This window comes from Schistocerca nitens, chromosome 3 (genome assembly GCF_023898315.1).
Source record: "Schistocerca nitens isolate TAMUIC-IGC-003100 chromosome 3, iqSchNite1.1, whole genome shotgun sequence".
NCBI lineage: Eukaryota > Metazoa > Arthropoda > Insecta > Orthoptera > Acrididae > Schistocerca > Schistocerca nitens.
In genome coordinates, this window is record NC_064616.1 from 762,304,930 (window position 1) to 762,332,928 (window position 27,999).

Sequence of the window (27,999 nt, forward strand, 5' to 3'; positions counted from 1 at the left end):
TACTTTTTTTGATTGCATGTAATACCAACGCTTCCAGATGTTTCTGTAAATTTACAGACAAGTTATTCATAATATCAGAATAAATCTGCATATAAAGAACTAGAACTAAATTTACTGCTCAGTGTACATTAGTGTAAAAACAAAACAAAATACAGACAGCTCTTTGTATGCCACATTACATAATGTAATATATCAACCAGTTTTTCTTTTACTCACTTTTGAAAGTAAGCTTTTACAGAATAAAAATTTAACACTTGAACCAAGCTCAAAACTTTTAAAAAATATAAATTAAAATCATGTCCAACACCACAAAATGCTGGTGTGGTAAAATGACTTTTCTTAAAACTTTTACTCTTGGAGAAGAATATGCTGATGTGAAGAAACAGTTCTGATACTGTCTACTGATATCCATCAACATTCTGCACACTTTAAGCATAGTTGTGGTAATAATAAATTAAATACAAATCTGGATATCTTCACAGCTGAGCTATTAACACACTAAACATGATTTAAAAAATATCGTTATTGATTTTAATGTTATCATTAAACTACAACAGATACACAAACACAACTCTTAAACAATTAAAATAATTATTACAAAAAGAAACTGTGTGTATGTACTTTCATTTGAAGTTCTCTGTACATAATAATTAAAATTATTTTAAAATTTAAGCAAAGAACAAAATTTAGAAGCTGGTAGTCTTGAAAAAGGTGAAAATATCGGACACATTGAAGGCCAAGCCCTTTTTGTCTAATGTGAAACAAATTCCATAGAAGAACATTTCTGACACAAATCAGACTTTTACCAATTTAATACATTTCATTGATGTAATGCATTTCTCAACAGCATCTTTGTTTCTATTGCTTGTTTCCTAAAGCAGCCACAATTAGCTTTACTCTTAACGTATTCTCCATTTCTTGACAACATGCCTAGATTTGAAAGTACCAACCTGAATGACAAATTTATCATGACTGTTAGGGCGTTAAATACCATATGAAAAAATTCAACTAGTTCACCACTGGAAAATTTGAATATCATCAGCTTTTCATGTAAAGCTTTTGAAACAACACTGCAGGTTAATGGGAGCATTACATGTCAAGCACATCATACACTGAATGGCAATTGTTCTTTGTGGAATCAAAAGACATTATACTGAACAATCTTTCAGAGATATTTTTGTACCAAGAGAGAGCATGAGTTTCATGGAAGCAATGCAAGTGTCTGAGAAAGGTTATTTTCATTGCTTTTACAAGGCATTTAACAGAACTTTAAACATTGAATGCTCATGTTTCATAGTGCTATTCAAGTCTTTCTAATAATGAAAACTTTGATGACAGTACTAATACACTGTCATGTAACAGCATCTAAACAATATTTTACACTATGCATTGCTCTGCAAACAAAATAAGGCATTCAGCTGACATTTAACTGAAGTCAAGCAAAGATTAAAGGATATCAAACAAAATTGTGTACAATCAGATGAAACTACCATCCACCCAATGACTTCCTTATAAGATGCTGTTAAAATAGCTGATAGAAACAAAAAATAACACACATTGAGCACGTGCATGTACATCTTACTTTACACAGACTGATTTCCAAAGAAAAAAATCACACATCCGCTCCATAAATTACAAATCTTTACCAGAAGATTTGCAAAACTTTGCAAGTCATATGTGATTAAACTATTTGCACATCTCTAAGTCAGTACAACACTGCAGTTTCTAGACATAGATGTTATGGCAATGAAAATTACTGTTAACAACAGTCACACGAAACCACGCAGTCTGCACAACAAGTTATTTAATTTATAGTTATTAGTCTCACTGACTGATGCACTTCGGCCAAAGGATTTAAATGTTTATCACTCTCGAAAGTTTCTGCACACGATTCAAGAGAATATCACCTTGCTTAATTGTTGCTTGATACTGCCAGTTCTTTGAGTCAGGTCTATTTGTTTCTACTACTCCTCCGACTTTATCAATTTTACAGTGTAATCTTCCAGCAGAAATAAATCTTGACAGTTCCCTGTAAAACAATTACTGAAATTAACAATAATTACAAAACATGTGGCAGAGAGAGAAAAAGAAAAAGAGAGAGAGAGAGAGAGAGAGAGAGAGGGGGGGGGGTTGAGGGGGGCAGAGAGGGAATGGCAGCTGCAGCTGTCTTACCCACAATTTTCCAAAGTTAAATTGTGATAAAAAATTAAGCCAATTTTTTTCACTTACTGATCAATATAGTCAATAGTAACACCGAAAGCATCAGCCATGTACTGCAGTGTTAGACTGCGATATGACTCTAATAGCTGTGAGTATGCCATAATCCTCATCTCACGTACATAAAAGCGGTAGTGTGGATTCAGAAAATAGTCTCTCTTAAGAAGTCCCTCAACATGAGCTGTGAAAAGAATTGCAGGTGTCAAACAAAATTTTCAAACAATCTTCACAACAATAAATATATATTTCATAAAACCAGTTACCTAAATTTTTGAAGAAATCAGCATAAAGGCAGTTGTACAGTGAAAATAAATAATCTTTCACATCTGTATTTGAATGCAACACTTCTAGAATTTCTGAGCCTTTAACAATCTGTAAAGGAATAAATATTTAACAAATGTGAGACGTATGTTGTCTTAAATATATTCAAACTAAAATAGAAGTTAAGAACCAATATATATAGTACCGAAATACTGATGTAATTGGCAACGTGTGTTAGATGAAAAGTACGACAAATACTCACCTTGTCCCTCAGTTCATTACGAGGTAGTGATATCATGCTAATATAAACAGTATAACGCACGAATGTATTATAGTCCATCAGTTCATATGATGTAAAAGTAGAAATCGTGTCGAGGAAATAAGCTGCTGCACTTTTGAAATCTCTGATAACCATACAGTACGTTCCTTGGTAAACTTTCAGCCTATTCCTTCTGTCCCAATCACCACCTTCATCTATCAAACTTTCAAAAAAATAAAAAATACAAAGAATTATTCCTTTATTCCTCCAATCATTCAGAAACACAACAGTTGACTTTGTTTCCTTATTCTCTCGCTAAATTTTCCTCAACAAATTTTACTAAATATTCCTATGAAACAAATATTCACAACACGTGCAAAGCTTAGCTCAACATTTTCAAAAAATTTAAGAATTTAACTAATTAATTTATAAATTACCTCTTTGCTTTGTCAATATTCTTAGTTATCAGATCATGATCCAGATAAAACAGACCTATTCGTATTATGTGGAAAACTATGTCCAAACGGTTTCCAAGAGAAACCGTTTTTTCATATGTTTTCCTAAAACACTGCAATGATAAATCCTGCAAAACAAAAACATTATGGAACACTTTTTCCCAAACAGAACATGCGAGAGATATTTTCAGCTACAATGTTACATACCTTCGCACCAATCTTGCAGAGATACTCTGACTTTTTCAAATTAGCATCTCTTACTTCCATTTCACCAAGATTTTTCTCTGCATCTTCAATTGCTTCATCTAGTTCTTTGAGTCTCTGGGTATTGGCTGCCTGCATTCTTGACATCAATTCTTCATCAAGTGGCCAGCTAAGAGAACTGCAGCACTCCTCATAGAATGGTGCCATGTCTGTAAATAAATAAAACATTTTAAGATTATTTGAAGGCAGAAGTAGTCTCAATGACACACACACACACACACACACACACACACACACACACACACACACACACACACACAGAGAGAGAGAGAGAGAGAGAGAGAGAGAGAGAGAGAGAGAGAATATATACTGTTATAGTAACTAAGCTGACCTACATACAATGCCCTGTTAACACGTGAACAGCACACAATGCTGAACAACAATAACAGCAGCAGCAGTTCAACTTCCCATCAAGCAAGCCTCTTACCACACCATACAAAAACAGAACATTTTTAACTAGTTTGCAAATTAGAGAGAAAACTGAGGAAAAATACCTCATTGAAATACAAGATTCCAACTTAGGATCAAGAGGGGTATTCAACACGAATCATCAGCTTTGACCACTGATGTAGTAAAAAAGCAAAAAACAGTCTAAACAACATGGCGACTATAACATGATGTCAGTGGCAATTTTTCAAACGGGCTAAGCTACAGATCAGTCTTGTCACGACAACCAGGGTTTTTTGCTTTCACATTCATTGGCGTCACCAACTAGCAACAGTACTGTGAACATAGGCAATAAAACACAATGTCACAGGAGCCACTAACACTACTTCCCTTGTAGAAGCTGACAACTCTTCTCTAATTTTTCTCTTGACCCCCCAGCTTCCAAGACAAGCTATTTTACCCACTGTTATAGAGGAGAACTTAGCTTTAGTAAAAGAAAATGAGAAACTGAAAAAGAAATATGTAGTGACTGATTTGGAACTAAGCAAGAAACTTTCCCAAGATGAGGTTACCTTAGTAAATATTTACTCAGAACCAGCAATCAATGTAGGACAAATGACAATTTACAAAGATGTTGGGAGATTGTTCCTGTCACAAAAATTTGCAATCCTAGGCTGAAGAAAGAGCATGTAAATTTTCCATCCTTGAAATGATGACAACGATGATTGGTTTGTGGGGTACTCAACTGCATGGTCATCAGTGCCTGTACCAAGTCCCAATTTTCACACAGTCCATTTTCTTTTCACAATCCAGTCTAGTCACACTCACACATGATGATGAAAAAGAAGAAGAAGAAGAAGAAATGGTGAGGATAACACAAACACCCAGTCCCTGGACAGAGAAAATCCCCAACCCAACTGTGAATTGAACCCAGGACCCTGCAATCCAGAGGCAGCATCCCGTCCTTGAAAAACAGATTTAGTGTTCTTAGACATCACAAGGTTACAGAAGAAAACAAAGTAGGCTTAGACGTTACACAGCCGAATTCACATAACCCTAATGAAAGTGAAGTGATTACGGAGTGTAGTAAAAAATTTAGACCAAATGTCAATGTAAGTAACAAAATGAAAAGCCCATAGATACCATGCAGTAAACACAGACCTAGGCCTGTGAAAATACATGTCTACGCCAACAGCCAACGAAGTAAAGTAAGTTACTTTGTCTCATGTTCCATGGATCATTTGCAGGATAGATCGTAATGATGTGGAACGAGTCATTTTACATACACATCACAACTTAATTTTTAAATATGGCTGTATGATGACATTTACAAACATATTTTGTATTCTCTGCAGATGTGAGTTAGTAATTCCTACCCACCACCTTTTACACATTCCAGCAACAGAAATTATTCTACAGAATAGAAGGAGTTGACAAGGAGAAACTCTGTTTTCAGATTTTACTTTACTATCTGTCAGACATTTCATAACCCTGGGTAAATTATTTAAAAAAATTTTTTGCAGCACTGTGCACCCCTTTATGTGCTAAAAGACAACTTTAATGAGGAGTAATGAAAGTCACTTTTCCTTCTGCTTTTGTAGTTATGTACATCATTGTTCCTTTTGAACTAAAGTGGATTATTTACAACAAACTTCGTGATGGAAGGAAAATGCTGTGAAGCAGTAGTCAGAGAGCCAAACTCTTTAAATGGATGTCTACAAGATGATCAAGGGTGTGCACCACATATTACTCTTACAGGACATTTTTGAGCAATGAAGACTTCCTTTCTTAAAGAAGTTACCCCAGAACATTATTCTATATGGCGTTACTGAACGAAATTATGCAAAATATGTCAGCTTACTGATTTGTCTCTTCCCAAGATGTGTAATGATTTTAAGTTCAAATGTGGCTCAACTAAGTTGTCTTAGGAGTTCCAAAACATGTTTTTTCAGTTTAAATTCTCATCACTATGGAGACGTAAGAATTTTGAAATTTCCATCTTATTTATTATTTCCTTAACAAGTGTTACACTAATCATGGGTGTAGTACCCCTATATGTGTGAAACTGAATATGCTATGTGTTTAAAATTGAGGGTGAGGCCATTCGCAAAAAAACAGTCAATGATACTTTTAACAGCACTGTTTACTATTTCTTCTGTTTTGTATGTATGCTTGATTGATTACAATACTAGTGTCATCCGGAAAAAAAAAAAAAACCAACCAATTCTGCTTCATGCACATTAGACAGAAGATCATTTACATAAATTGGGAACAACAGTACACCTAAGATTAGGCCTTGGGGAACCCCATAAGTGATTTCTCACCAGTCAGAATTAAGTCACCAGACTAAATTTGTTGAGTTACTGAATACAACTTTCCACATTATTTTGGTTAACTATGACTTTATCCACCAGCTGGTTATACCATCAACATAGGATATTACTGAAAACAGTTGGAGCCATCGTATCTCAGCCACGAAAAAACCTAATGCAAAATTTAAAAATGATGTGGTAAGTTTTTCACGAACAGATGCTACTGAAATGGCAGGTTTTCTTGCTAGGACAAACTATGTAGTGGGAAACTTAAAAAGTTGCATAAACTACAAAACACTAAAATTACACTCTTCTCAGTACAGTTTTGGCACGATCTTCTGCTCTGGTCACGCATTAACGTGTAAACGCTACGAGTACATGAAGAAATTTTGCAAATACTTTAAATATGTCCCTTTTATAAATATAACATATGGGTAGCAGACTTCATACCATTCACGGCCTCCAAATGAATGAACTTGGAAAAAAAAATATTTGAGTGGAGAAATCAAAAATTTAGCTGATGATTTAGTCTTAGCACAAATTGATAGGTTATAGTCACCAACACTGTTTAGTTTTAAGGATTTTTTTTTTTCTTTAGAGGTAACAAAGAAGGCCAGGGCCTAGCTGCTTTATCCAGATTCACACTGGGGAACCAGTTTAAAGATAAGCAAGATTTCATAAAAATACCATGAAGGTGGTCACGGAAAACATCAATGGTCTGAACCAAATTAGCATTAGCAATTTTGTATATACTGCTTCACCTTGCGACACTGTGTAGTACGAAGTTTTCACCTTATGGCAAAGCCTAATATTAAGTTTTCACTTTGTGACAGTCTACTATGAAGTTAGTCACTGTTTTTGAGAAAAATAGCAGGAATAATGAGTCGGGAATAATGCTTGACCTTATAATACAGTTTATTCATGAAAACTGATATTTAAGATAGGCTATCTCAATGTTGAAAGCATGAGTGGAAAACGTAGTTTTAAATGATTTTGAAAATGAGAATATGATTGATTCATTATGTTTAACTGAGCACTGGTGTAAAGGAAAAGAAATTTCTTGTCATGCATTAGATTCTTTCCAGTTAACAGTTTCAGCAGATAGAGCATATTCATGGGGGTGGGGTCAAATAATAGTGAGAAACCTTTCATAAATGAATGTAGGTTGATTCTTACAAAGAAGAAGACAGCAATCAGCCACTATTAATACTGCTATTTATTTAAGTAAATAGCACTACAACAGGTTTCGAACTGATAAGTTTTTAATTCTTCCACTGCGAAATATTCTTGGTGTGTTGGTGCCATCGAAAATTCCGTGCGATTTTGTTGCAAAGTTGCAGAATTTGCAGAATATGGTGATGTACAAATTATGTAAGTGCTGCATATATTTTGGAATATTTAGAAAATACAATCCTGCAACTTCACAACAAAATCGCGCGGAATTTTCGATGGCACCAACACACCAAGAATATTTTGCCACAGTGGAAGAATAAAACTCAGAAAATGACGATTATGTAACGTGTATCTTGCAAATCATGTGAACAGCGGTCTGATGATGAACTTGCCAGTTCGAAACCAGTTACGGTGCTATTTACTTAGATAAATAGCAGTATTAATAGTGGTTGGTTGCTGTGTTCTTCTTTGTAAGAATCAACCTACATTAATTGTACACAGCCACGGTCTCACTACGTCAATTTTAGACAAAATAGCTTTCATAAATGGTAACAGTGGATTAGGTCTAGGTTTTGTGTGTAATGAGTTGCTCTCTAAATCTACAGCTATATACTTAGAGCATTTAAAAATTGTTATTGTATCACTTTAGAGGTAACCCAATGGTGATCCACTAATCTTTTACAAAAAACTTCAGTATTTCTTTATTTTCATAGTCCTTAGTGGAGAAAGTATAATAAAGTGATCTTTGGTGACATAAGTCCTGTATCTGATGTAACAAAAGACACACCATGTAAGTGAATTTAAAAATTTGTTAAACAGTAAACCTGTAAGAAAAATTGCTTATTTTGACACTATACTTACAAATGTTAGTAGAGACTTAATGTGTTCTAATGTAGCTGTTTTTGCTTCTTCAGATCACGATTCAGTTTGGGTGGAAATGAGTAGGCCTAATGTGAAGTCTAAAGAGCTCAAAGAGTAATGTGGCCATCTCAAGGCCAATAACAAACAAAAAAATTTCTAATTCTATGGTTTCACTCAAGAGTTATGACTGGAAGCATTTGTTTAACAGTAATAGTCACTGTTCTGCTAATATAGTCTTTGATTGATTTTTCATGTTTTTTTTTTTTAATATTTTTGAGTCCAACTTTCCTCAGTACAAATGTTAAGTCAATCCCAACACATGTAACCTGAATAAGCATAGACACACAAATACATGGTAAATTTACAACCAGCCAATATGAAAAACAGATTGTTAATATGTTTAGATTTTCATAGATTACACACATGGCTAAGCTAAGATACTTCAGTACTCAAAAGAATTATAAACATGCATTCAATGTGGCTAAGAAACAACACAACTTGTTTCATACAGATTCATCCAGAAATAAATGCAAGGAAGTGTGGAGTAATAAACCCAGTGGCCAGAGGCTGAAGAGAGATCACCAGATGAATTTAATAACTTTTGTCTACATCATGTTAATGAAATCTGTGAAAGCATTATTAGGCCTCATAAAACTGTATCTGATCTTGTAAAATGTCATAATGTGAGCTACGCACTGAAAGAAATTTTTTTGTCGGAGATAACACCAGACATTGTTGTAAGTACTGTAAATAATTTTGGGCCTTCTCTCTCTCTCTCTCTCTCTCTCTCTCTCTCTCTCTCTCTCTCTCTCTCTGTGTGTGTGTGTGTGTGTGTGTGTGTGTGTGTGTGTGTGTGTGTGTGTGTGGGGGGGGGGGGGGGGGGGTGTTTAAGGGCGCTCAACTACTGAGGTCATTAGCGCCCAGTCACAATTGTTAGAGCACATAGAATCTAGTAAAACTCAAGGGGGGGGGGACACCAGAAAGTTCTTACAAGGATGCAGATAAAATAAGTGAAAGGGTTAGATGTCTTTGGACAAGCCGGTCAAAGTAATAAAACGAAGAACACAAGCAGCTGCTCGAGCGTCATCAGCTAAAATATCCTGTAAAGTAGATGGCAGAGACAGGACAACACGAGATTGACTAAAACAGGGACACGACAATAAAACATAGCGCACTGTTAATGCATGACCACAAGGGCACTGCGGGGCTGGGTCACCGGAGAGCAGGTAGCGGTGGCTAAACCGGCAATGCCCAATCCGCAACCTGGTCAGAAGGACCTCTTCTCGCCGAGATGGTCGGGAGGAGGTTGTCCAAGCAGTTGGGAACGGTTTTATTGCCCGGAGCTTGTTTCCTTGAAGTGATGACCAAGTATCCCACCACAAGGACACAAGCCTCTTACAAACAACCCCACTAATGTCAGATGACAGGACACAATGGGAGGCTGGCCGAGGCAGGAGGACTGCAGCCTTGGCTGCAGCATCAGCAGCCTCATTCCCAGGCACTCCTACATGGCCGGGAACCCACAGAAAGCTGACAGGAGAGCCATCATCAGCAAAAGAATGGAGGGCCTGCTGGATCCGTTGCACCAAGGGATGGACCGGATATGGAGCTCCAAGGCTCTGAAGAGCACTGAGTGAATCAGAGCAGAGTACATACGATGAATGGCGGTGGCGGCAGGCATACTGAACGGCCTGATGGAGAGCAAAAAGCTCGGCCGTAAAGCTGTAATACTGGTCGAGGAGCCGGTATTTAAAGGTGACGGCCCTGACGACAAAGGCACAGCCGACACCATCGTCAGTTTTGGAGCCATCAGTGTAAATAAAGGTGTGACTGGCAAGTCGCGCATGAAGTTCGACAAACCGTGAGCAATACACTGCAGCCGGAGTACCCTCCTTCGGGAGCGAGCTGAGGTCGAGATAAATATGAACCGGAGCCTGGAGCCAAGGTGGTGTCGGGCTCTCACCCTCTCTGAAGGTGGTGTCGGGCTCTCACCCTCTCAGAAGGTGGTAGGGAGGGCAAAATCCAATTGTCGAAGCAGGCGACGAAAGCGGACTCCAGGGGGCAGCAGGGCAGACACACACAACCCATACTGACGGTCGAGAGAATCGGCAAAGAAGGACTGATAAGAGGGGTGGTCGGGCATTGACAACAGCCGGCAGGCATACCGACAAAGCAGTACGTCGCGCCGGTAGGTCAATGGTAATTCGGCAGCTTCAGCATAAAGACTCCCGACGGGACTAGTGTAGAATGCTCCGGTCGCAAGACGTAACCCCCAATGGTGGATGGAGTTGAGACGGCGTAAGAGGGATGGCCGAGTAGACGAGGCTCCCATAATCCAGCTTCAATCGGACTGTGGACCGATACAAGCGAAGCAGGACAGTGCGATCCGCTCCCCAAGATAAACCACTAAGAACTCTGACGACATTACGGGAACGTGTACAACGGGCAGCCAAATAAGAGACGTGCAGAGACCAACAAAGTTTCCTGTCCAGTGTGAGCCCTAGAAACTTAGTTGTTTCCACGAATGGAAGAACAACGGGACCGCGATGTAAAGATGGCGGAAGGAACGCTTTATATCGCCAAAAGTTGATGCAAACCGTCTTCTCTTCAGAGAACCGGAAGCCATTTGCCACACTCCATGAGTATAGGCTGTCTAGACAACGCTGAAGGCAGCGCTCCAGGAGGCATGTTCTCTGGGCACTGCAGTAGATCGCGAAGTCATCGACAAAAAGAGAGCCTGAGACATTAGGCGGAATGCAATCCATAATTGGATTGATCTCTATGGCAAAAAGGGCTACGCTCAAGACGGAGCCCTGAGGCACTCCATTCTCCTGGAGGAAGACGTCGGACAATACGGAACCCACACGTACCCTAAACTTTCGATCTGTTAAAAAGGAATCAATAAAAAGGGGCAGGCGACCGCGTAGACCCCACCTGTGCATAGCGCAGAGGATACCTCCTCTCCAACAGGTATCATAAACCTTCTCCAAATCGAAGAACACGGCTACCGTTTGGCGCTTTCGCAAAAAGTTGGTCATGATGAATGTCGACAAGGTCACAAGGTGGTCAACAGCGGAGCGGCGGCGACGAAAGCTGCATTGAACATTGGTAAGTAGCCATCGAGATTCAAGAATCCAAACTAACCGAGCATTAACCATGCGCTCCATCACCTTACAGACACAGCTTGTAAGAGAAATGGGGCGGTAACTAGAAGGAAGGTGTCTATCCTTCCCGAGTTTGGGTGTAGGAACAACGACGGTGTCACGCCAACGCATGGGGACTTGACCTTCGGTCCAGACGCGATTGTAGGTACGAAGAAGGAAGCTTTTGCCTGCCGGAGAAAGGTGTGCCAGCATCTGAACGTGAATGGCTTCTGGCCCCAGAGCAGAGGACCGGGACAGTGCAAGTGCATGTTCGAGTTCCCGCATAGTAAAGGGGGCATTAAAATTTTCCAGATTCAGTGAGTGGAAGGAAGGTCGCTGAGCCTCTTCTGCCTCTTTCTGGGGAAGGAAGGCAGGGTGGTAATGGGCGGAGCTTGAAACCTCCGCGAAAAAGCGGCCGAAGGCGTTGGAGACATACACAGGATCAACAAGGACCTCATTACCGGAAGTCAGACCAGGTACCGAGGAGTGGGCCTTAATGCCCGACAGCCGGCGCAGGCCACCCCAGATGACAGAAGAGGGAGTAAAACTGTTAAAGGAGCTGGTGAAAGAGGCCCAACAAGCTTTTTTGCTGTCTTTGATGACTCTACGGCAGTGCGCTCGGAGTCGTTTGTATCCAATACAATTCGCCAACATAGGATGGCGGCGAAAGGTGCGTAAAGCACGTCGCTGAGCACAGATGGCGTGTCTACAAGCCTCATTCCACCAGCGGACGGAAACGCGGCGTGAAGAAGAGGTAGTACGAGGAATGGAACATTAAGCAGCATTGATGATAACAGCCATGAGGTATTCGACCTGACTGTCACAACTGAGAAAATCGTGGTCCGAAAAGGTCGCCAGGGAGGAGTAAAGTCCCCAGTCAGCTTTCGGTATGTTTCAGCTCAAAGGACGTGGGGATGGGGTGTGGTGCAGGAGACGAATGACACAGGGGAAGTGGTCGCTCGAATAGGTGTCAGAAAGGACATACCACTCGAACCGAGAGGTCCAAGTGGGAGTAGGTATGAGTAGAGCCCGAGAGGAAAGTCGGGGCGCCAGTATTGAGGCAGACAAGATTGAGATGGTTGAAGACATCCTCTCTGACAGGATGCAGGAGAGACCCAAAGGGGATGATGGGTATTGAAGTCGCCCAACAATAAAAACGGCGGAGGAAGCTGAACAATCAGGTGCATCATATCAGCCCGACTAACTGCGGATGACGATGGAGTGTAGACGGTACAAACAGAAAAAGTAAAGGCAGAAAGAGTAATACGGACAGCTACTGCTTGGAGTGGGGTGGTCAATGGGATGGGATGGTAATAGACATCGTCCCGAACGAGCAACATGACCCCACCATGAGCTGGAATACCGTCCACAGCGGTGAGGTCAGACCGCTCCGAGGTATAGTGGGTAAAAGCAATACAGTCAGTTGGGCGCAACTTGGTTTCCTGGAGACCAAGGACGAGCGGACAGTGCAGGCGGAGGAGCAGTTGTAATTCCTCCCGATTAGATCGAATACCTCTTATGTTCCAATGTAACAAAGCCATCGCTAGTCAGAAAAAAGGGGGAACGGAGGGCCAGGTTTCGAGGGAACAACGCTACAACCGGCGGGAGGCGGATTCTGTTCCATCGAGTCGTCGCCAGCTGCTGCCGCTTTCCAGGGTGGCGTAGGAGGGGCAGCATCATTCGCTGACGAGACGCCAGCTGAGCGCCTGGCAGCAGAGCGTCCCGGTGAAACTGAGGACGGCCGGGACCAGCGACTCACGGATGGAGCGTCAGACGAAACGCGCCGGGGTGGAGAGGGGGATAACGACTTCTTCTTGGAGGCCTTCTTGGAAGTCCGATGAGGCACAGGGATGGTGGGCTGGGCCCGAAAAAGGTCCTCACACGCGGGGTCCGTTTTGGAATGCCGGACCTCGGAAACCGGGGTCCGGAACGTTTCCCCGATGGACGCCTGAGAAGAGGATCGCTTCTCAGGCGGCGGAGGGGGAGGAGGAGGAAGGGTGGCCCCTGGGGCAGAGGGGGAATGGGCCGCGAGGGAGGACGATTTAGAAGGGAGGGATTTGGGAGGCGGAGGCATAGACCCCGGATGGGGTGAGGAGATTGAGGGGGACAGGATACGGGTGAGGATACTGTGGAAGGAGTGGACACGACTGAGGCAAACGAAGTTGTCAACGTCACGGGATGGAGGCGGTCATACTTCTTGCAGCTCACCAGAAGTATTGACCAATATTTCTATGTGGTCATGGCACTTGACAATCCGATATGTATCCTTCTTTGGAAGGACGGAGTCAACGTAATTATCCAGGTATGGATACTGATCTACGAGCTTTGTTCTGATCCCTTTTTGCACAGATGATTTGAGCTGTTGCACTCCCTTCACGCTTTCTTTCTCATCGAATACTGTGAGTGGAAAACTGGTTTTCTATTCTATTTCATACAATGTTATGGAAAGGTTGGTTACTGTTGTACTGTTAACAGCTGAAAAACAGAACAACAAACTTCACCAGTGGAGCAATGCGACTTGCTTCTGCACGTGGTAAATGTACTGTAGTGACTGTATAGTGCGAACGTTGAAAAAGTGAGCGTGTGTGTGTGTGTGTGTGTGTGTGTGTGTGTGTGTGTGTGTGTGTGTGTGTTTACGTTAATAAATATTTACATGAAGGTGTATTTTCAAAGGGGTTAAAATTATAGAGAGTTGTGCCCATTTATAAGAAGGGAAAGAGAAATTGCACCTCTGGTTATCACCCAGTATCTCTGACAGTTTTTTGATCAAAAGTTTTAGAATGTGTCGTCCATTACCAGTTTTGTAACTTTTTGTGGCCTTGCAGGGAAGGTCACGATATGCTGCAGCGGAAATTATATTCATACATATCACAGTCAATACAGCAAAAAAATATACGTTTGCTATAAAAATTGTACCTGCTATGGACTATTAGAACAGGAGATATTACTTGTCAAAGTTACAATGAGAATATTACAATATGAATGATTTATCACGCAAATTGATTATTTGAGACAAATAGTCAATGATATGACATGAAACACACTATAACAGAGCTTACTTATTTGACTACACTATTGGAGGCAGAAGATATGCAAGTCAACAATAACAGCATGGCCAATACATGGGCAGTTCTTGCATCGTGCACATTTGATGAAAGTAGGTTGGTCACAGTTTTCATGGAAACACTCTTCCATTAATCCTTCTTCAAAGCAGTACTTCAAGGATGTTTGAAATGCACCAGGAAGCTTTTTACTTGTATATATGGCCACATCACATGTTATAGGAAAACTTTTAAATCCCTCTTTGTCATATTAGCAGATTTACTAGCAAGCACCTTGATGTTTGGCAAATTTATATTTACATTTGCAGGAGAAAGTCAGGTGGCCTCCGATACAAGGACATATAAACTGCATAGCTGCATACTGTTCATCATAATCTAGATATTATTGTATAAGATTATGTGGTTGCCACTATGGATCCAACTGCACCAAAGACATGCTTGCTTCCCTTCACTCCTAGAGTCTGTCCATATCTTAACTCATTACCAAATTCTGACTGATCGGCATTAATTGTTTGACCTGATGACACTTCTTCCTCAATGAGAGACCTGACTTCTCTCACGAACTGATTAATTTTTTGTTGAATATCGGCATTCCCTTCAACCAACTAGTTGTTAACTTTGTGGGTTATTTTGTGACAGACGATCTTATTCTTACATTTAAATTTCTTTACCCACAAGTTGTAAGCTTTGAACAGCAGTGAATTCTCTTCTTTATTTTCAGTGAAGAAGTCTCAATTGCAGTCATTTATTAATGCAGTTTCCTCACTCTTTACTATAAAATGATCACTTAATTCACAATTTATCATATCCTGCAGAATTTATGTGTTTGACAAAATACTGTTGTTTTAGCCCGTTTTCAAACTTTTTTAACATAGCCTTGATCTTTATATTCCTTTTCTATGCCAACACTGTTGTAATTTTCAGGTGTGGTGTCATATCAGTTGTTAATCCCAGATGACACAGATGGGGAGGATCAACCTTTCTATCTCGTGGCTGAATTGCACAATAACCCTGGCTTCGGCGTGGGGTGGTGGTGGGATGAGTGGACTGCTGTAGCTTGTTGTGGGATTGTGTACCACTGCGGATTATGGCGGGGACCAAGCCTCTCCGCCATTTCTGGGTCCCCAGTTCAATACAATACAATACAATTTGTTCTCCATGACCTTCCCTTGTTATCCAGGCCTTCAACTGTGTAGAGCATGATTCATTTCTCAACAAATTAGTTTATCATAGAATCATTAACAAAAAAGTTAGTGACATTTTTAATCATTTCTTAACAATGGTAAACAAATTATGCTTAGTGAAAAGGAGAGATAGCAGATAGCTGAAATTAAGGGTGGCATGCCACAAGACTGAGTTTGGGATCTTTGTACTTTATTCTAATGATAAATGATTTGTCATTTCATACGAGTAAAACTCAAACTGTAGTAAGAGCTTAGCCAGTAGAAGATTGTTCAGGTAGTGTTAAGGATTTTAGGTGGTGGTGTTGATTGTAAGTTGTCTTGGGATCCACATATTAAATCACATATTAAATATGTTAGCACAAATATTTCTTAGTGGGGTTAATTGTTAAAAAAACATGAACCATTGACTTACGTAACATCATCCTATTTTGCTTTTTTCACAGTATTATGTCTTAGAGGTTTTCATTTTTGGGGCAATAACACACATGTTCAGGAGATTTTGGTACTTCAAAAGAAAGTTATTAGAATTATTACAAACACAGAAAAACTTGCCCACTGCAGACAATAGTTTATTGACCTACAAACATGAACAGTAATCAACTTAAACATTTACACTTTTCTCTTGTATACAAAGAATAGCTTATCAGAATACCAGTGTAGATACAATTTACACTATCACGGTACTTTAATTGAAAATTTATTCTAACTTACTGCAGTTTTAGATTTCATGAATTAATCTTTTTTGTGTATATACTGTACGTACCTCCCCCTCCCTCTCCCTCACCCCACCATCTCCCATAAACTATGGACCATGGACCTTGCCAATGGTGTGGAGGCTTGCATGCCTTAACGATACTGATAGCCGTACCATAGGTGCAACCACAACGGAGGGATATCTATTGAGAGGCCAGACAAGCATGTGGTTCCTGAGCAGGGGCAGCAGCCTTTTCAGTAGTTGCGGGGGCAACAGTCTGGATGATTGACTGATCTAGCCTTGTAAATTAACCAAAATGGCCTTGCCGTGCTGGTACTGTGAACGGCTGAAAGCAAGGGTAAACTACAGCCATAATTTTTCCTGAGGGCATGGAGCTTCACTGTACAGTTAAATGATGATGGCATCCTTTTGGGTAAAATATTCCGGAGATAAAATAGTCCCTCATTCAGATTTCCAGACTGTGACTACTCAGGAGGACATTGTTATCAGGAGAAAGAAAACTGGCATTCTACGGATCGGAGCATGGAATGTCAAATCCCTTAATTGAGCAAGTAGGTTAGAAAATTTAAAAAGGGAAATGGATAGGTTAAAGTCAGATTCAGTGGAAATTGGTGAGGTTCAGTGGTGGGAGGAACAAGACTTCTGGTCAGGTGAATACAGGTTTATAAATACAAAATGAAATAGGGGTAATGCAGGTGTAGATTTACTATTGAATAAAAAAATAGGAGCGCAGATAAGCTATTACAAACAGGATAGTGAACAAATTATTGTAGCCCAGATAGAGACAAAGCTCACACTACCACAGTAGTACAAGTTTATACACAAACTAGCTCCGCAGATGACGATCAGATTGAAGAAATTTATGATGTGATAAAAAAAATTATTCAGATAGTTAAGGGAGACAAAAATTTCGCAGGAGAGCTTCTGTAAAGTTTGGAAGGTAGGAGACGAGGTACTGGCAGAAGTAAAGCTGTGAGTACCGGGCGTGAGTCGTGCTTCGGTAGCTCAGATGGTAGAGCACTTGCCCGCGAAAGGCAAAGGTCCCGAGTTCGAGTCTCGGTCGAGCACACAGTTTTAATCTGCCAGGAAGTTTCATATCAGCGCACACTCCGCTGCAGAGTGAAAATCTCATTCTGAAAAATTTAATAGTTATGGGGCATTGGAATTCGACAGTAGGGAAAGGAAGAGAAGGAAAAATAGTAGGTGAATATGGACTGGGTGTAAGGAATTAAAGACAAAGCCGCCTGGTAGAATTTTGCACAGAGCATAACTTAATCATAGCTAACACTTGGTTTAAGAATCATGAAAGAAGTTTGTATAAGTGGAAGAGGCCTGGAGACACTGGAAGATTTCAGATAGATTATATAATGGTGAGACAGAGATTTAGGAACAGGTTTTAAATGTTAAGACATTTCCAGGGGCAGATGTGGACTCTGACCACAATTTATTGGTTACGAACTACAGATTAAAACTGAAGAAACTGCAAAAAGGTAGGAATTTAAGGAGACGGGACCTGGATAAACTGGAAAAACCAGAGGTAATAGATAGTTTCAGAGAGAGCATTAGGGAATGATTAAATACAGGGGAAAGGAATACAGCAGAAGAAGACTGGGTAGCTTTGAGAGATGAAATAGTGAAGGCAGCAGAGGATCAAGTAGGTAGAAAGACAAGGACTAGTAGAAATCCTTGGATAACAGAAGAGATATTGAATTTAATTGGCGAAAGGAGAAAATCTAAAAATGCAGTACATGAAGCAGGCGAAAAGGAATACAAACGTCTCACAAATGAGATTGGCAAGAAGTACAAAATGACTAAGCAAGAATGGCTAGAGACCAAATGTAAGGATTTAGAGGCATGTATCACTAGGGGTAGATCGATGCTGCCTACAGGAAAATTAAAAAGACCTTTGGAGAAAAGAGAACCACCTGTATGAATATCAAGAGCTCAGATGGAAAACCAGTCCTAATCAAAGAAGGGAAAGCAGAAAGGTGGAAGGACTATGTAGAGGGTCTATACTAGGGCGATGTACTTGAGGGCAATATTATGGAAATGAAAAAGGACATAGATGAAGATGCATTTCATCATTGCTTTGTGTCAAGAAGATTATTACTGCCAGTTAGCATTGTCTAAATAATAATGGGAAACCTGCAACTGAACCTTACTGTGAGATTATGTAGGGAATTAGTCATGGGAAATGTGTTAACATTCATGCAGGGTACACCAAGTGAATGAAGTTCTACAAGCTAGTGTTGTTATAACCTCAAAATTATTACAAGACATCTGGAGAAAGAATGAGTCATGGCTTTTTAGCAGCTGCTCATGGTTCACTAATTTTCAAATGCATACCCTAAGGCACAAACAAATCTCTCAAATATATCCTGTAAATGCTCAACCATGTCCACATTGCACAAATACTGGGCCTATATCATTGTTTGAAGTTCTTTAGAAAATTAGTAAAACAAAGCTTAAGAACATATATATTATTCATTGTTTTGAGAGTATTTCACATAAATGTATTCTCCAACCAACAACAACAACAACAACAGCAGCAGCAGAAGCTGCTGCTAAGTGCCCGAGATGTGGCCTTATCAAGTTTACAATTACTCTAAAGATATTTACAAGAAAGTATCATGTGGCTGCTCCAACACTTGCGAGTATACACAACAGGTTTAAGTTTTTCATCCTTTGAATATTTCCAATGGCATCATGCATTCTGCAGCTATACAGATCAGAGCAAAAGAGGTCTAGAGTTGCCTGGAAAAGGTGAGAGTTCAATTTCTGATCAACTCTTTAACTGAAGTGAAAGATTGACAGTAATGTTAACACAACTGGTTTCAAGCTATTGGCGTAAGAGATATCAACATAGGCAGTACTGACACAATTAAAGCAGTTTACTTTCATGTTCTGCCAATTTTCTAACAGTAATGTGCTAAAATATCAAAGTATGCCCTTGTTCTCACATACAGCATGTAACCTGTACAATCAGTATAATGTTATTGCATTCTGATAAAAAATGCTGCATACAATATCTGTAATATCACTCTTCCACTCCACACATTTTTATACTGACATATAGGATTCTCTGATATGGCAACTTATTATTATAGTAAACAAGAGGACTGTATTACACTTTATTATACCTAAACTGACAGATATTATACCTAAATTGGTACGAATTTTCCCAGTCATATTGTCATCATTGGATAAGACTTTAGATATCCAACAATTGTTTGGGAAAACCACAATTCTGTAAATGGAGGTGTGACAAGACGCACAGAAAAACAGTACAAAATGCATTCTCTGAATACTACCTATATCAGATATTCCAGGAGCTTACTCGTAACGATTAGACCTGACCTCTTTCATGGTATCAATACTGAATGTGGTATCAGTGACAATGAGGCAGCTGTTACAACAACTAAGCAGGTAGAAAGACAACTAAATTAAGTAGCAAGATTTACATATTTAGTGAGTAAAATGAAGAGACACAGGGTCATATGACAGAGTGAAACTAAGAATATTTTACTCTGGGCAGGATCATGTGGAAGAACTGTGTCTCAAGTTTAAAGGAATAGTTGACCATACACTGTATATGTATGTACCTAGAAGAACTGTTCATGGTGGATGCAATCCTCCTTGGTATACAGGTACAGTCGCTGTAAAGAAACTAGTAAAGAAACAGCAATTACCATAACAGAATCCTACCAAAATATCTCATAAAAACTAAGGAAATCCTGGTCATAAGGAAAGGCTGTCAGTGGTACCAAAATCAGTGTCCAAGCACTCATGGATCATACAGGAACTGAAACTGTGTGTGGCAAAACAAAAGCAGAAATACTGGACCCCATTTTTTAAATGTTCCTTTACATGTACTACCCCAGATTAGTTCTTGCACCACTGCAAAGACAAGTGATACAGATTATTACTGTCAGCTGCCGTTTTAACCATAACATATTGTACAGCTGCTGAACAAAAAAGCTGAGCCCAGTGAAAAAAAAAAGCACAGGTCACATCTGCCTAGAAGAAGGGTAACAGCAGTGATCAACAAAACTAACATCCAATCACACTGACACCTATCTGTTGTATAATCCTACAATATAAGCTCCGCTCAAATGTAATGAGGTATCTCTAACAGAATGACATGGTAAATACATTATTTCTTGACTTCCAAAAAGTGACTTTCCAAAAGCATTTGACTCAGTACCTCCTTTCTTCCTTGTGAAGCAGAATTATTACAACATTTATTCAGTTTTTGTGAATCACCTTGCATCTTGCTCCACATATATTCTTTAAGTTCCTTTCATGTTACCTTTCTTCCAGCTTCAATAATTTACACTTAAACACAATCTCCTGGTGTATTTCCTTTATTTACATAAAATGGCTTTACATATCTCATCTGGCATTATTTCCTGAATCTCATTACACAATGAGCAATCTGTGATTCTGAATATTCTATAATTATACAGTGATTTGAAGGAATCTCTGAATGCATGTACGAATTTCTCTGTGTTGTTAGTTACTGGAGGGTAACTGATTAAATATGATGTGTCTGCACAGTAATTTTTTCCCCCATACTCTAGGCCCTATTGTTTCCAATGATTCCTCTAATCAAATTTTCATTACACCTTCTGATATCATACTGAAGACATTTCCAAATAGATTTGTTTAATTAGGCATATTCTTTCACATTCCAAGAAACATTTACTTTAAATGCTACTTTCTCCGAAACAGATTTTACACATTTTCTTTTTATCTGTGTTCACCAAAGCAACATCTTTTGCTGTTGGTGAAGTACCTTTGTTAGATAGTTGCACCACTTTGTCTATCTCTATACAACCTTCACTTTTTAATAGACCGAATCTGTCCTATCCTTCAGTAAATTCTCATAATACAAATTTCTGACACTACCTGATCAGGGTTTCTCTCTACACTGTTACCTACTTTTACTCTGTTTTACGAATCGATCATCATTTTCAGTTCATACGTGGTTTAAGACTGTCACAACCTGAATAATTTTTGTTTGATAAAATGTACTCTGTTGAATTTTTAGTTCCATTTGGTACTTGGTAAACCAATATTCTATTTGTTTCCTTCTGGAATAAAGTAATAAGGAGCATCATCTTGTTTCTGGCATATCTACTAACACACAACCTATCAAACTACAGTTTTGATCCTACTTTGGAATTAAAATCCCCAATACCATGTTGTAGTGGGTTTGGTGTCATTTACCCATTCCAGTAACTCTTCATAGAGATGGTTCCTTGATCAAGGCCATGACAGGCCCGTCCTATCCCCATACAGCATACTTTATATTCTGATTACATGCAAATTTTTGAGCTACTTAACTTCTTTGTATTATGGCGACAAATCCATCACTGTACGATCCGTGGATAGATGGTGGTATGAATAAATAATAAATCAAATAACCACAACTTCTGCCACCTCATCTGAATATGAACACGTTGGCATAGAGACTAGAATGACAGGTATGGAACATTCCTTTTTTACCATTATTATATTCTTTCATCTTCCTTCATTACCTGCAATTATTTTTTTTTTTTTAATTTTCCTATTTGCAGTAATGCCCACATCATAACTTATGTCTAGCTATTTCTCTGTAGTAAAACATGTGCCAATTCTGATTCTATTTGGTTTTTCTGTTTTGTCACACTTTGGATAGCCTTACTATATCCCATTTGAATCTATAACTCCTTTTCCACCTTCATTAACCTACCTTTAGTTCCTAAAGTTTTGCAATTTATTGTCTCTTGAACAGAGAACAGTTGAATTTCAAATGTCTATGTTACTATTTATTTGGCCAAACTTCATATAGCGTCTTCCTCCAAACACTCTAAATATCCTTTCATCCAGTCAGAAAAGTGAGGTCCCTGGACCTTTTCTTTGACATCCCTCCCTCTGGTACAATAGCCTACTTGGATTGTAAGAGTTTGGACTCACCATGCTGTCTACAGTGAAGGTTGGTATGCACACCGGATTTTGTTTCCCACAAAACAATCCACAAAGATGGTTACCTTAAGTGTATGAACAGCCACATAGCATAAATGACTACTGAAAACTAGTATGTACTCTTCTAGTTCCCAACAATCTATTCTAAAATGTAACTAAGAGGTCTATCCCAGTTTTTAGTTGATCCACATTTTACAAGATGACACACTTCAAATTTAAATTAAAAAAAAAAGTCCATTCACTAGCTCTGGTCAAGAAGAATGTTCAATACCTCCCATAATATGCTAAGTATCTTCAGAAATACATACCCAATGAAGACGGTACATCAAGATAAAGGGAAAGTTTGTGGCACACATTCACGACTGGACTAAGAATCTACAAACTTCGTCAAGATGATAATATAGTGAATTTTATGACAAAAAACATGCTTAACAATGACCCCCGATGCAATAGGAAAGAAAAACAACAACAATAATAATCCACAGTCATGACACTTTCTACCAGTGGCCAACCAGGCCACCTCAGCCTCTGTCTCTGGGGATAGACTGAGACAATGTTCTCTTCCTCTAACATTTCCTTTTTCTTGCTGTTATTCTGCCAATTATTTTGTTTCAGACCTCTTGACATTACTGAGGTCTCCTAATTATTACCTCGGTCTCTATTTCAAGCCTATTCATTTCCATTCTATTTCTACAATCAAAAGGATTGTGTTGTTACACAGTGCCTGATGTTTGAAAACAGTTGGCAACATACATCAGTTTACAGCTTCGGCTGTGGTACCTACCAGTACTCTGTCAATACTATCTGATAAGGATCTTACACCGCTCAGCAGTATTCTAAAAGAGGACGGACAAGCATAGTGTAGGCAGTCTCTTAAGTAGATTTGTTACATTTTCTAAGTATGCTGCCAATACACCTAATCTAAACCACAGGCTGCGCTACAGACCAGTATGTCCTCCAATCCACACCTCAAAAAATAATGGACACAAAACAAATATGCCACTGTTCTGTTCTCTTCCTCCTGACACATGCCACAATGTCATTACGTCAAGGGGGGATGAAGCCAACATATGATACTGGTAGGTTCAGTTGACCATTAGTTGCTGGGCATGTTAAATATTCTCAGAAGACAGGAATACATATTCAGAATCCTGATGAAGTAAATACCACGCTCAATATGAAACTCTGATAATGTACAAGTTTATGATTTTAGAAGACAAATGGGCTACAGTGTGGTATTGAACACCCCCCCCCCCCCCAATTCTTGGTTGCAACGAATGGGTCGATCGAAGCGTCCAATCCCACCCGTCGGCTTCGAACTGTGACGTCAGGCTGTTGTGGTGTGTGACGTCACGACGGCGCGGAATTTAGTTTGTGAGTGTGCCGTATTTGTAGGTGTCATTTTGATGCGATCGGTGGTGCTCTCTGGTGGTGTGTTAGGTGATGGTTTTTGGTTTAGTTTGTGAGTGTGGCATCATGTGTGAATTGTGGTAAATTGCTTTTTTTATGTCTTTGGTAGATATGGATATGACTGTCAGGGTCAACAGTTTTCGGTTGTCGGCTATGATGAGGGACAGTGCGTTGTCTGTAATAAAATTTCTTCAACTATTCGGATTTTTGGATGAAGTCGTGAAGTGTTCAGTATGTCGTGAAGAAATGAGGCTTACTTAAAGTTCCGGCGTCTCGGACCATGGACGGCTGTATGTGAAGATGTAGTAAGGATAACAGGTCAATGGAAGTATTCCATCCCAATGTGTGGCTATGAATGTTGGTATTGGTATCAGGAGATGTTTTTGAGCTATAAAGGTCAAGGGAAGTGTTAGGTCCTAATTTATGGTATCGGGAGTTGCTGTTGAGCTACATAGGTCAAGGGAAGTGTCCGATTCCAGATGATGATGTGTTTAGTGGTATTTGGGGAGTTTTGTCATGTCTGTTTTTTTCGTCGTTTTGCGTGGTTTTGTATGGGGGTGGGTGTCTAAATTTGTTTATATTTAGTTTTCCTCCCACCCAAAAACTCCCTATTTCCCGCACTTGCCCCGTTAGTGTCATTAGGCTTTTTGTGGAACGTGTGTGTGTTTGTTTTTTGATGTATTTTCGTCCTCATAATGTGTACGTACCCACTTTATATGCGCCTTATTGGAATCGTGGTTTATGGTCGTTTCCACCATATTTGTGACGTCATGGGTAAAAGCAGACGGGCGGGATCGGACGCTTCCGTATTTCCCAACGAAATACTGATGTGTAGCACAGCTCTTTGTCCGTGTTGTAGCTTAAGGTGATAATCTGGTTGTTAGTTGGCTAATCCAACAAATATAAATGCCACATGTAGGTTGTGTTAACAGACTGACCTATAACATAGACTAATATTTAAATTTGTGCCATACTTAAGTACTCTTTGCTATATTTAATGCACTTTTCATCATAAAAGTTACAGCCGCAAAGTAAATTCAGAAACCGCACATTAGATAATGGACAAGCTACCAATGAGTATTCTCATGCATTCTGTGTACATATATTGCACACAAACTACAAAAAATGCAGGGGAGGACCCACTACGTAGCTTTTCCTGACAAATGAGCAAAACCTGTACATCCATCATATTAAGAATTGAGTGTACACAGAATATTGTATCGGATAAAGCTGGAAAGTCTGAATAATAAGGTTGTAGAATATTGATAATTTCCCTACAAAGAAACACATACAAATATGCAAGACAACTGGACACAACCTAATGAATATGGACATAACATTCTTCAGAAAACTGTGGGAGCAGATGACACCAGGTTTCACCATTTTGAACTTTAAACTAAGTTGTTGTTGTTACAACAAGTAAACTTGATCAGTAAAACAAATGTACACCTTGGCAGGTGATTTTGTGATCACAGTAATTCTCCCTCTAGCTTGTTTCCCCGTTTTTGTTTTCTTCTCTTTTTTTAGTGCAGAAGAATTTGAATTTGTGGCCTAATGCTATAGGGATATACTGTTCATTCTCATGCATAACATACATAAGAAAACTTCAAGTTAGACAGCACTATACGCCAATATATTGTCAGAACAAAAACAATGCGCTATCGAATGACAAAGCAAAATGATTAAAATACTTCAACAGGAACTGCTGCCAGACACACACACAGCCAGCCCCTCTGGGGATGAGAGTTTTGAAACTTTCCAAACTATCTCTTAGGCACAATCCTTTAGATATTTACTGTGGCAGCATATTGATTCCCTTGCTAGGTAATTTATGGCAACTGCCAAGATCACAATGACGAGGGAATGAATTTCTTAATAATTCATTTATCAACATTCTAATTATGATAAAAAACATTTTTAAATTACATAATTTCTTTTGGAGTCATTCTTAGCAATTCCACTCATTTCCTACACTGTACTGCTATCCCCTCCTGACTTTTGTATTTTTCATAGTAGCAGCCGTCCTAACACACCCACTTCTCCGTTAAACAGTCTTGACATCTTTAGTTTCAATGCCCACTATGAATGGTCTTAATAGCAAACCAGGTTATATTTCCCATACATTTTATTCCAGCTTATATATTTCTGCATGATGGCTGACTTCGCAATACCTCATTTCGTCCTCTAACTGTGCTTCTGTATACAAATACTTCAGAAGTAAGAGGTCATCTGAATGTGTGGACTATACCAAGTTACCGACACAGTACCTAAATTCACAACTACATGCTAACACTACTCTCTAGATGAGAGAGTGTAGTGGATTACCACACGACAGCTGTCTTCATTATCTCCACATACTTTATGCCCTATCTACAAACAATCTGGGCAATTAGTGATTTCAGTGGAAACTAAAAAGTCACACTTGCAACAGAAATGGGGCCAGTGCTTGCCACATTGCAGAACAGCAGTTCATGCTCACCTATGATCATAACACCATCATAAGGATTTATGTGGCATGATCAGAAAAACCACACAGTTCCAAATAAATTAAGTATGCAAGTAGAGGTTGCTTTCATCTTAATACATCAAAGCAGCAGCAGCTGATGTAGTGATTTCAAAGGGTTACCAGTAACAACAAGTAATGAATTTGTCCACTAGCCCACTAAATGTTCAGAAAGCAGATAACCACTTCACAGCAGAAGATCTGTATGGAAGCAGCAATCACTAAAATATAATCTGTAAACTCAGATACACTCTCATGATAATAAAACAAGATAATCTATTTAAGTCCACATGGAAAAATGAAGTTCCTAACAGTACACAGTGGACAATTTCTTCAATACAAGAGGAGCCAAAATTCTGCATAGAAGCACGAATCGGAGAAGTAATGAGGCAGAAGCAATACAAAGAGAAATAGAAAAGACACAGTAATGTTGTGCTTTTAGTCTATAGTGACTAGCTGTAAAGTTCAGCACCCCTGCACCTTTAGCAAAACTTACTGGAAAGCCATTGAAAACGGCGGTAAGAAACAGTATTAGGAACTGTTGACTGCTATAGCAATTGTCGAGGAATTTTTGGATGTTTAACATAATTGTTATGAGGCCAATAAACAAACACAGTGACGAAGCCAGTGACCTCACAAACAGCAAACAACGCAGAACCCATATGCAAAAAATTTCTACTGTTTTTTCTGAAACGTCTCTGTGATGGGGAAGAAACTGTGCCACTTAAAATTATAAAAGAATACAAATATACAGCTACAATACATGGCATGACTTGCAGTGTTGCTCATGATACTCACTGTCACGAGTAATTGCTTCCAGCAATTGGTGTTTCACTTGGGTATCATTTGTGTGCTCTGGCAGGCTTAAAAGGAATCGCCATTGCGCTAGCATAAGATTCGGATTTTTATCTAATCCTTCTTCCTCCATATTTTCCACAGGCATAACCTCTACACTAATAGAACTCCGCACACAACAAATCACAATACTAGGCTACGGGCTACCAACCTCTAGAAAACCAACTTTCTTGCCAACCAACACGACACCAATGCAACTCACAACCGGAAACCGAAGATGTGCTGGTGGTTTAAACCGCTGCAATAATATTGCTTTAAAACATTTATTAATTGGTTTAAGTATTGTAGTTAGATGTAATCGGGAAACTATATCATCACATAAGAAAGGTATTTCAGCATTTGAATTAAAGTGTTTGATATCAATAGTTCAGTATGTATACACTGAAGAAAAAAAGGACAGACCAATTCACACTGACCATCACGTTACGTCCCGTCAAAACATTCCACAATGCATTTCGAATGGCGACATCCACACTGGCGGCATCATGTCACGACACGGCACCTCGAACACCTATGACATATATGCAGACTAAAGCGGTAAATGAAGATTCGTACCAAGGCAGGGATTTGAACCCGGATCCTCTCTTCACTAGGTAGAAGCGCTAATCACTGCGCCACCCGGGCACAGAGGTTTCGTACAACTGCACGGTGTATCCAGCATGCCTTCAGACTTAGAAAAGACTCTGGAACCACATAGTTTAATTTGATTAAAACCACCTATGCCTGAGAGTCAGGCAGGATCCTCCGTTTTGTTGGATGCTTAGATGCTGTTCCATTACTGTTGGAGAACCTCTGCAGTGTTGTTCGAGTTAAGGGGAAATACCAGTGGGCTGAGGCGTGAATTAGAATTTGGGCTGAGGAGGGAGGCGTGCTAGTGTAGTCCGTGCAGTTGTGCAAAGCCATTATGCCAAATGGCGTAGTGGTTACTACGTCTGCCTAGTGGCACAATAGGATAGAACAGAATATTTAGA

General features: G+C 39.5%; 1 protein-coding gene across 1 annotated transcript; it reads right to left on the reverse strand.

Moving 5' to 3' along the window:
• On the reverse strand, nucleotides 1-27,192 carry LOC126248758 (26S proteasome non-ATPase regulatory subunit 6). The gene is made up of 7 exons (XM_049950108.1): nucleotides 26,972-27,192; nucleotides 3,400-3,605; nucleotides 3,175-3,320; nucleotides 2,741-2,960; nucleotides 2,481-2,589; nucleotides 2,230-2,398; nucleotides 1-2,029 (listed from the first exon to the last, which is right to left on the reverse strand). The coding sequence occupies exons 1-7, from the start codon at nucleotides 27,114-27,116 to the stop codon at nucleotides 1,855-1,857; spliced, it is 1,170 nt and encodes a 389-aa protein (XP_049806065.1). The 5' UTR covers nucleotides 27,117-27,192; the 3' UTR covers nucleotides 1-1,854.
• Nucleotides 27,193-27,999: the final 807 nt, after the last annotated feature.

Coding starts and splice junctions, on each gene's coding strand:
- LOC126248758 (XM_049950108.1), bottom strand. CDS start 27,116: ATGCCTGTGGAAAATATGGAGGAAGAAGGATTAGATAAAAATCCGAAT. Junction 2,590..2,740: donor GTAATGAACTGAGGGACAAG/GTGAGTATTTGT, acceptor ATTCCTTTACAG/ATTGTTAAAGGCTCAGAAAT. Junction 2,399..2,480: donor TGATTTCTTCAAAAATTTAG/GTAACTGGTTTT, acceptor TTCTTTTCACAG/CTCATGTTGAGGGACTTCTT.